The following is a 10,951-nucleotide window of genomic DNA, read 5'->3' as shown; positions in this document are numbered from 1 at the left end:
GGGCCACTCGGAGCTCATGTTCAGCCTGAAACAACAGGAAGAGTATTAGTGACACATTTCCTTCATGTCCCTTGGGATACTTGAGTCTGGAGACATGCCTGGTAATGAGTAATGATGAGCCTGGTGATTTAACTGTTGTATAGGCAGGAAGTGTTCTCATGGCCCAGAACCCTCAGCAGAGACACATTTATGTACCGTATTTTCCGCACTATAAGGCGCACTTAAAAGCCTTTAATTTTCTCAAAAAACGACAGTGCGCCTTGTAATCCGGAGCGCCTTATATATGGATCAATTGGTTAATTGGTTGATCCATACTGGTTGTACACGGCGCTCTGTCAAAATGTTTCAGTACGACTGGTAAACTACAAAGCTGCACCGCGGTAAACACCGGTACTGTGCTTACTCCTAGTCCAACACCACTTGTGTGTATAAAGACCCCAAAATGGCACCTTTCAAGAGACACGCTTACGACGCTATTCTATTCTATGCGCCTTATAATCCGGTGCGCCCTATATATAAAAACAGTTCTAAAATAGGCCATTCATTGAAGGTGCGCCTTATAATCCGGTGCGCTTTATAGTGCGGAAAATATGGTAATATACAGTATATCAAGCAGCGCTCATCAGGGCAGACTTCAGTTGTTTTGTACTACTGGATTGTTTGGGCACTGTAAGAGTGGTAAGAGTGAAACCTGATGGGTAGGTGTTGGATCCATAGAATGGGAATCAAGGCCTCAGGATGCTTCAGACTAAGTGCTCGTCAGATTGTCAGATTGTCTGAAAGGCTCCTAGCGACAGAGTACGTGTGGGTCATTATCAATGTGGGTTATTACAATCTTTGGTGTTGTGAATGTGCCTTTTAATGTGACCAATCCAAACACGTGTAAGTACTTCTGCTCCTAGACGAGGCTGGATAACATATGGTGTGACCGGGTCCATTAGAGACGTACTGATCCTGGAGACCAGGCAGTAAGACAAACATTGACATACTTACTTTTTCCACCTCCTCACTCCAGAGCTGAGAGGCCAAAGCATACAGCAAGAGAAGCAGAGAGAAATATGCAGTTAGTTGTAACAAGGATCTCCCAGAAGACCTTCACTAGTGTGATGTACAGCGAGCGCCTAACCTCATGACTAAATGCAAAAGCCATTGTTTAAGACATCCTGTCAGTAGTGGAAGGAGTCATACCTATCGTCATGGTTCAGGCTGAGTAAATGTCGGATTTTTTTTTAGCTCGAACCGATGACTGACGTATGCAGCTGCTGGTCACTCACTGCGTTTCCTTTTTCCATCCGTGCATTCTTGAGCTTCTGTGTTGGCCTTGAGACAGAATCTATGCTGACTAATGTTGGTTTTGTAATTTGATTCTGATTATTTCAGACATCTTTGTTTGGCAGGCTTAGTTCCTAGGATGACTTATGTTTTGTAGCGTGCATTTGAAGCTGAAGTCTAGTCAGTGTTGACTCAGTTTTGGAAGTTCCCATCCTAGTTCCATGCCCTGTGGAATGTTAAAAATGTCATTGTTTGAAATAACGTGCTAATTGACGTCTGAATCAGTACCGAGGCATCGTAGTTTGTTTTTTACCTCCCAAATCCCAAAAAAGCCCATCAAATAAGGAAAAATAACCTCACATTATTTATTATACACCAATATTAGTTATAATGCTATCCTCAGACGGATATAGTGTGTGTGTGTGTGTCTGTGTGTGTGTGTGTGTGTGTGTGTGAGCACACGATAGACTGACATAGCAAACTTTTATTGTATATGTTCGCCTAGACTACAGTCTGTTTATGTATTCATTCATTTGTTTATAGGCTACATATGAGCAGATTTGATTTATGGGCTATTGCTGTAATTCATTTGATGTGATTAGTGCACATTTTGTAGCCATTTTGATTTCAAATGAAAGTCAAATTGTTGCCCTCGTCTCTCACTAGACAATAAGAGCAGCGTGAAAGTTCCAAATTCATTCTTGACAAAGTTGATTCCCTTTTTTGAAAAGATGGCCAAAATGAGCGGGAACATCCAACAGACATGGAACGTGTTTTTCGATTAGAGCGACTCCAATACATCGGCCAGTGTTAGCTCGCTGCAGATATGTTGGTATATATATATGTTGGCCAATAAATAACGAGTACCAAAGTGCTGAAGCAGTTTTGAAGTAATTTAGAAACGGTGTCAACGAGGTGATTTTTTACACTGTAAAATGTGCCGCTCAGTATTTTGGCCAAATTTGTTTCTAAAACCAATCAAGAAACTGCTTCTGATTGGAGGACGACCGGTTCTACATCTGAGCCCCACAGAAATACACAGGAGGTCATGACGCAGTCAGACAGCTAGTTCCAGATGGACGACAGCATTGACAAGTTTACAGGACGAACATGAGTCGACTTTGCGTTTATGTTCCAGACACAGGGTTTCCCGCTAGCTTCTCTCTTAGCTCAACACACCGCTTTTGTGTTCCGGATCACTTCTTAATATCTCTTATGGCTCTGAAGCTCCGCCACAAGTAGTGCACTGAACGATGACCAAACAATTAGTCAGAAAAATACTGAGCATGTGCATGATTGAGAAGTTCCTATGGACCACATGGTGCCAGTGTGACAACAACTGCCGCTCTCTGCAGAGGATCAGAGGATGCACACATTCAGAGCATATTTCATTTAACACTTAGTACGTATACTTGAACATTGCATTAAGAACCACAATGAAGAGCCATAATAAAAAGGTATGTGATCCTCCCACCCACTCCAGGTGGCCTTTCACAGCCAATGACCTCATTGTAAGAACCTCAGTTTTAAAGCACTCGGTACACAGAACCTGATGAGGTTCCAGTATTTGGTACATGGTTGTACATGTCCAGCTCTGTTTAGTGAAACATAGTTGTCTCCTTACCGCAGAGGCACTGGCAGAAAGCACATAGTTGCGGGGTCTGGTCTCCTGAAAATCTGGTGCCATCTACGGAAACAATAAGGTTATTTAACATTCATACTACACGGCACCCATACTTCAGAACACACTAAGCATCAAGAGTGCAGACACAACAATCAGAAAGCACAGCAGACATGAAACCATGACGTTGCTGAGCTACACAACGGCCCTTATCACTGTCAAATGGTCAATCTGTGGTTTAATATCAGGGCTGATAATTCAGTTTCTTGCAATTGCCAAGACACAAAACCTTGTGGCACATTTACTGACAGCTCTAACTCATGTAGCCCATCTATTTATCAGGTCAACTCATTATCTGCTTTACACCAAGTTTGAAATCCCAAAAAACAAACAACTACACACAGTTATCTACATTAGATAAGACGTTCAAAACTAAAGAAGCATGTGTGTGTGTTGTTTTCTAAACTCTGCCATTGAAATACCATACTCAATAATCAGTCCCCTGTACCCAGAATGCACCTGTGAAAACACCTGTAACCAATTAGACCACTGAGAAAGCTTAAACCCTATAAATAGGATTCAGGTTTGCTCTTTGGTGTGCCCAACAATGGAGGCCAATCTTGGAGAGAGGGTTGGGAATAGTAATTATAATATACTGTATTTTGTATAGAGTACAGTAACTATGTTCATGTCATCTTCAGGTAAAGTCTTTGTGTATGATTCTGTTATACAAAAGTGTTGTATACTCAGCACAGTGGGCAGATAGCATGTGGTAAGAGCTATGTATTTGGTGTTTGAGTGTAAAGGTGTGATGAAGTGTTTGCAAGAGATGTATTGGAGATATTTAGTATTTTGTGCTTATTTGGTTTTTGAGTGTAGGAATTGGACAAAGAGGGCCCTCGATTCAGGAATTGTGAGTTTCCAATTGCATAAAACGAAAGAGTTATCCCGACCAATAGCAAAGAGGGGAGAGGTGGATTGCAGCATTAGGCGTGTCTGCTGAGCTCATAATAGAAAGGTGCAGAGAGGTGATGCAACACACTGTATCTAAACATCCTCTCCAGCACCACTGAAACTAGTGACTAATCTGTGCACTGTAGACAGGAGTCATCCACATTACACGCTTTAAGCAGTAGGTTATCATGCGCATGCTAACATGCATACAGGTGGCAAAAGTCTGACATCGTCAGTCAACGAAATGTGTGACTTCTTTCACATTGAAAACAAAAGTTCTGATAATAGTCAGACTTTCATTCTGTTGAACAGTTAAAGAAGCAGAGTGACGGCACAATCACTCACAGAACAAAGTGAAATGGGGAAGGAACTCTATGAATTAGGATTTCTATTTCAGGACGATGACTTCATTTGTACTCGAGCAGTGGAAACAAAGTTGCATAATTCACAACAGTCAGACTGAAGCACAACGTCTTTGTGCCTCTGGCTGACGGCGCTGCACAACCACCTGCTGGCAAAACACAATATCATGTAGTCGGTCTGAAGACGTCTGAGCAGCAGAGTGGAACTGGTTCTTGGTCTAATGGTGTTTTGAACCCATTTTCCAGAGAAGAAAGGAATAATTTGTTTTGGTACAAGGCCACATTTCTATTATTCTACAGGTCCACTAATCCTTGAGTAGTAAAGCCCTAATGAACGGAGTACTGTCGTCAATCTGTATTCAACAACATAGTTCTATTTTTAACAAAATGTCACATTCAGTCCAAAACATGAGCGTTAATCAGAAGGAGGCTGAATCTTGAAAAAGAAAAGGATTGCCATTGTCTTTTTCCTTAGTCTGTCTCCTAAGGCCTGTCACTAACAATGGGTTTTACCATCAAGGTTTCATTTAATCTGAGATTAGTTATATTCAGAGTTCAGCTAAACTAGATTTAAAAATGAGTAAATCTAGATTTTATTAAGCACAAATCAAAACTCATCTCTGTTTAGTAAATGAAATCGTGTTTACTCAATATGGATATAATATGGAGATGCTTGCTTATCCAAAATGAATACATAAATAAATACATTTGGTGCTGTTGGGGCCTAGTGAGTTAGCTATGAGCGGTCGGACTGCTTTATATTCCTTAACAAAACGTTACACTGTTCGCTGTTAGTTAGCCTGACGTTACTCATGATGCTCTGATTTCTCCTCCTTTGAGAACTACTTAATGTTCAGATTAATTAAGCAATATGGCCAAATCATATAAAATAAACAGCACAGTGAGGAAACCACCTTTCTCACAGTCTGTTGGTCCAATCGTCCTGTTTTCAACTGATCTCAGGAGAGAAGCTCAGCAGCAGCAGCACTAAACTCAGTTTGATGAGTTTCTCCTTAAACTCCCTTCAAGGAACGTCATTATTTAGCTCAGTCCATTTTAAACGTTCAACCTCCTCAAGTGTAAGTCTAAAGTTAACACTGGGTCACATTTTAAATGACAGTTTAAAGTTTAGTGCAATGGAATGAAATGTAAGTTTAGAGTAACAACTAAACTAAAGTTAAACTAAAGAGATTTAAATGCATCTTTAAGAACAGGATTTAATCTGCTTTAGAACATAAATCCTTGTTGGTGAAACCCAAGTGCATAATTACTAATATATGTATATATATATATTGCTAATTCATGATCCAAATCTCAAATACTGATGTTGTGCTTTAATCTCTATTCAAAGAAAATATAGTAAATAGTAAAATATAGAAAGTTTCAGCTTGTAACAAATATTGTTATAAGTCAATGTTCAACAGACACTCATGAATAAGTTAATTATAACAAATAAATGAAAATGCTTTGAACACACAGATCTGAGCAGATGACACGGCAGAGATCAGTCAGCAGAGAGTTCATCCACACAGACTGTAGAATAATGAGACATTAACCTTGTTGTGATGCAGTTCAATAAACCATTAGACCCTAGTGACTTGTTAAAAAACGATTGACTATTAGAATAGAATCTCACAAGCCCAATATTTTGCTGAATTTGTTCAATGGCTGCTGTTGATCTCCCATCATATTGTTGAATATGCCACGGTTTCAGTTTCAAGCTTTCTCTGCAAAGAGTCCACTTTGGGTCAAACTTGTTTTTCCAGTCCATTGCTGAGCTTTTTTTAAACCAATGATTAATAGTTTGTCACCAATTACTAAACGGCACAACAGATGTTCTCACAGCAAGTGAGACAGGAAAAACTGCCCAATGTGTGCATCCTACTGAAAGTCTTTAAAATGATGTAATACTCACTTCACCATCGCACTGCAAAGGTTATGAATACACAGGCAGTTAGTCGTGGTCAGTGGCAGCACCACCAAATGTTGTGTGACATTGTGGCTGTGGGTTGGGAGGCTCGACGGGACTCACCGCAGCCTTGGCCTCGGCCACCTTGGCCTTCTTCAGACGGGCTTTACAGGAGTCCAGGTCCAAGCGAAGGTTCTCCAGAAGACGTCTTTCTTTCTGAAATACAGACAGTGACCCGGGGGGGAAGCTGAGCCGAGAGCATCCACGACCACGTAATCCACAGCAGTCAAAGCAGGCTACAACGGGCCCGTGGATGAACCGCCACAGGCTTCCAAAGATGTGCTGAACAACTTGTCACGCAAGAGTTAAGCAGCCACGCTGACCTCTGGTGGTTAAGTTCACATTTTATGGAGAAAAGGTTTGAATTCTTATTCTTTTCACTTGTGGGCTGTAAACTGTTAAATTCAATATGTAAGCATATTGCAGGTTGTGTTTTAACCACAACTTCTGAACCTCTAAAGTGGATTTATACTTTCTACATGCTCTGTAGCTACGTCACAACTCATTAACACATTAAGAACAATCTACACTCTCGTCTTCACACTCTGCCAGATCCCAACGTTTCCACAGAAGCATCTTTGTAAATGTCTAAAAACAAAACCCCTGCTCCCCTATATGACCCACACTCAGACCTAAAGCAAATGAATTCACAGGCACAGACGTGATCACCTCAGAATGGCATTAAAGCTGACATGTCATTATGTTAAAGATAATTAGTTCGGTCTGGTCAGAGGGTGAAATACCATCTTCATGGAGAACTATATCCGTCATACCTAAACCTAAACAAAGATACGTTGGACTGTACAAACTACAGACCAGTAAGTGGACTAACTCCAGACTACAGACGTGTCACTTCCCTCCTGCTTAAAAGAATAGAAACGGTTATGGCTCAGATTATGAACCTCCGAGACCAAACAGGATTCATTGACATTAAAAGAAGACGACAGATAATTCAGGCTTTAGTAGCCCAACTACGGCCATTAATACTCTGAAGCTAGATGGAAAGATAACAGTATCCCCTGGGTTAGTAGTCCACTACAGATGTGGCAGGTAACACTTCAACAGTTCCATCTGAAGAAGGCAGCCGACATTCTTAAATTGTTTGCCTATGAGGCAGCTCTTGGCCTCCGGTGGGCTCACAGCCTACCGTCTCATCATAAGTCATGATACAATGTTACAGCAGGGCTGCACAACGAAATGCAGATTGTAGTCACATTTTGCTACATAGGAAAAATACAAAAAACCCTATATTATATATGGAGGATGAGTGAAGAAGTCTCAAAGCCAGAGGAAAGAAGACCGAGGACGGAGGACTCGGGAGCTTAAGGACTCAGATTCAGTTAAAGACCATTTTATACACGAACAAAACAGCAGAAACAAAAAAATAACAAAAATGTGAGAGTAGAAAATGAGCTAGTCCAGATGTTTAACAGAGAACATAAAGAACATTTGAATAAGTACATTTCTAATCTATACTTAAGCCTTCATCAACTTAATAACGACAATAAATTGAGCATTAAAACAAAATGGGAAACAGAGAAGTAGGAGGATATACTGAGACAACAGTGGGAAACAACAAGCTCTCCTTATTGAAGAATCTTACAGTAATACATCACTGTCATGTATTTTAGAGTTGTCCTTCAGTGGCTTCATTCTGGACTAAAATCATCCTGGAAACTGTCTTCTTAACCCAAATACTTTGTGAGCTGAAGTACCTGATTAAACTGGAATACTATTGGTTGCTTGTAAGAAATCACTACTAAGAAATAGCTGGTGTTGAAGAATGGATTGACAATATTTATGTAATGGAGAGAATTTCTTTTACCTTGAGAACCCATACATGTCCAAGTGTCCAAGTGCAGGTCTAATCCCTTTGTGTGGGTGACAGGGGGATGAAACTGAGCCTTGACTAATAACTGCTGCCACAGAACAGTCTGCAGGACAGTCAGCAGGACAGTCAGCAGACAACAGCTTTGTACTAAAACACCAAATGAAATGATGACTTCAACATGTCTACCGTTAGTAGAGTGCATGTAGTGTTTCAGACTCACTGAAATGGTCCTCCAGTCTCCTTCCAGAAAATTCCTGAGCGGAGTGAGAAAGCTTATAGCGGACGTCTGGAGGAACTCCCTCTCTGCTGTTCCTAATCTTCTCTCACATTCCCCCACCTCGCTCAAAGTACTCCCTGCAAGAAACAGATTAGATCTATTCACCACAAAGTCTTCTTTTCAAATTCCACTCTTCTCCCAGGCCTTAAAATGTCTTCTGCAGGTGCAGTATGGGTATAGATACTCTAGTTTATGCCTTTCTATGAGACAAGGCCCTGAAGTAGCACCTGCAGAAGTGAAGAGACCGACTCTTCAGAGAGAGAAGCACATTTCTCCTCTCCACCCAACTCGACTTTGTGCTAGCCGTAAGGACGGGAGTTCCCTCACTGAGCTGAAGAAATTCACCAGGAGAATCTATTGCGCCGCACTGCCCGAGTTCCACCGACAAACTCAGGAGGACCACATCTTCAACCACCTCATAGTGAGGCGAATAGAGTCTGGGCAGAGTCAGGTTATTGTGGTTATTATCTTGTTTGTGTCGCTTAAGTTACTGTCATTTTTATAACGTGGTGTATGCTCAATAATCGCCGATAGTTAATGTTGTGTAGAAGTTACTGTGTATTTCATGCTACTGTCGTGTTGAGATAATTCACTGCTCGCGGAGGTGGAAGTTGTTTCTCATCAGTTCAGAGGTCAGAACCGCGGCTGTGCGATCAAAGAGTTGCCGGCTGTGTTTCTGTAGCTGAGAGGACAATCTTCCGTACTCCACCGCGGCGGAGAGGATCTTAATCTGTTTTTAGAGGACTCCTTTTGTTCCGTTTGCTTTCTCTCTTCTTTTACTAACCCACACACACATATAGCTTAAAGCTAATGTAGCTCCAGGGTTGCGCTAACGGCTTCAGACATGTGTACATAGTGAGGTCTCTATTGTCTACCGCCATTGTAGAGTCTTGCGTCATCTTGTGGTCTCGCGAGAGACGTCGCCATGTTTCAGGTTATATCATACATTGTCTGAGCTGTTCTCTCGCTCCTCCACACACACACACACACACACACCTGTTGATTTTAGATAGCGTGCTCATAAATGTATAGTTGTTGTTGGTTTAGATATTAGTTGACTAGATCATTATTATTGGAGCTTAATACACTCTGTTATACTTTAAAGAGCAGCTGTCTGATTACTGTGCATGTATTGTGACTATAGCTGGATATGTGGTCTGTTGCTCGAACTTAAACCTGTTCTTTCACTCTGAATGTGTAATAGTACTTCGACTGTTGACACTGTGAGTGAACACTAATTATGAGACTTAGTTTATCGTTTGGTTATTGGCACAACCACAGAGCTGATGCATGGGCAAAGGGGATACGAAGCGATTGACAGGTGGCCAAATGAAACGGAACGTTACCGTGATTAAAACTACTTATATCTCTGGGTTTGAAAATTGTTGGAAACATTTGGGATAATGTAAGTACACGACTTCACAAAACATACAACATAGGTCTACTCCTTTCAAGACATTGTAATGCATCAAAACATACATTACACCTGGATGCATACTCACCATATGGAGTTCCAGGACCAAACTCCTTTGATGCATCCAGCATATATTGACCCAGCAGCTCTCCATTGGTCATTCTGGACGGTGCCTTCCTGTCCAACTTTTCATAGAGAAACTCTTCGATTCTGGCACCTACAGAGAAAGTGACGAAGAGTTTAATATACCGTATGGCACCGCAGTGAAAGAAAGAAGCGCTTCAAACTTCTAGTTCATTTATCCCTCATGTTGATTCAATAAGAACTATACACATACGTAATAACTTGTGTGTCATGTCTATGGCTGTGAATGTTTAGTACTGATGAGCAGGTGCACCTTGCATGGTAGCTCCTGTCATCAGTGTGTGAATGGGTGAATGATGACATGTAGTGTTGAAGAGCTTTGAGTGGTCAGAAGACTAGACAAGAGAAATACAAGTACAGTCCAGTTACCACTTTCTACTCCTCAGTGGAGTGTTAGAACTCAGCTCTGCTCTATGAAACTTTTTAGCATTGTTTTGAATTCATGGCTTATTTTTTTACACATGTATAAATATAATAGAATAGTTGAGTCTGAGCCACTCCTGGACCCCCGCAGACAGGACATAAACTCTGATAAACATACTGCTCAGCAGGGCAGAGAGACAGCATTACAGGGTGGCTGGTGAAGATAATGCAGTAGAGCCTCTAGCAAGATAAACACCTAGTAACGTAGGAACCAACGGACACAGAAAACAGAGCCAAAAGGAGGCACATTTTGCACTTCTTTCCACCGGGGGCCCGGTCCATAAAACAAGCTAAAAAGTGGGGCTTAAAGTCCAAAACTTGACTTGAATGAACCTAATAAATCAGGCTGAAGCACAACCACGAAATCAGACTAATTCAAGGCAGGTTCAAGTTGTCAAAATGAGAGAGTGTGCACACTATTCTTACGCAACAGATGATGTGGAACACTCTGATTACTTTATAGAAATCACATCAAATAAGATGACAGTAATTATAGATCTAGATACCCTACCCTAGAAAAGCGATGTCCATTGGCATGGTTGGGCGATCTGAACGGGTTCAATTGTAAAAATATATAATTAAATCTTGGGCACAGAAGACCCTTTTACAGGTTTGTAAATATTGACGTATGGAAGTGTGCACACGATGTTTAGCAACGGAAATACAGGAGAGTGCAACAGCGTG

The 10,951-nt window shown here is 41.2% G+C and overlaps 1 protein-coding gene across 1 annotated transcript in view; it reads right to left on the bottom strand.

Annotated features, from left to right (window-relative positions):
- Positions 1–4: 4 nt before the first annotated feature.
- LOC142933872 (endophilin-B2-like) overlaps positions 5–10,951 on the bottom strand; it is a gene marked incomplete at its 3' end in the record, with an annotated part of 17,790 nt that continues 6,843 nt past the window's right edge. Inside the window, exons 3-8 of the mRNA XM_076078150.1 lie at positions 9,789–9,917; positions 8,230–8,363; positions 6,242–6,334; positions 2,897–2,959; positions 994–1,017; positions 5–25 (exon numbers count right to left, since the gene is read on the bottom strand). Coding sequence (XP_075934265.1) covers positions 5–25; positions 994–1,017; positions 2,897–2,959; positions 6,242–6,334; positions 8,230–8,363; positions 9,789–9,917 — 464 coding nt within the window. The remainder of the gene's footprint in view (positions 26–993; positions 1,018–2,896; positions 2,960–6,241; positions 6,335–8,229; positions 8,364–9,788; positions 9,918–10,951) is intronic.

This window comes from Anarhichas minor, unplaced genomic scaffold (genome assembly GCF_050575085.1).
Source record: "Anarhichas minor isolate MPS153535 unplaced genomic scaffold, ASM5057508v1 ptg000063l, whole genome shotgun sequence".
Classification (NCBI taxonomy): domain Eukaryota; kingdom Metazoa; phylum Chordata; class Actinopteri; order Perciformes; family Anarhichadidae; genus Anarhichas; species Anarhichas minor.
This window is presented reverse-complemented; position numbering and strand designations above follow the sequence as displayed.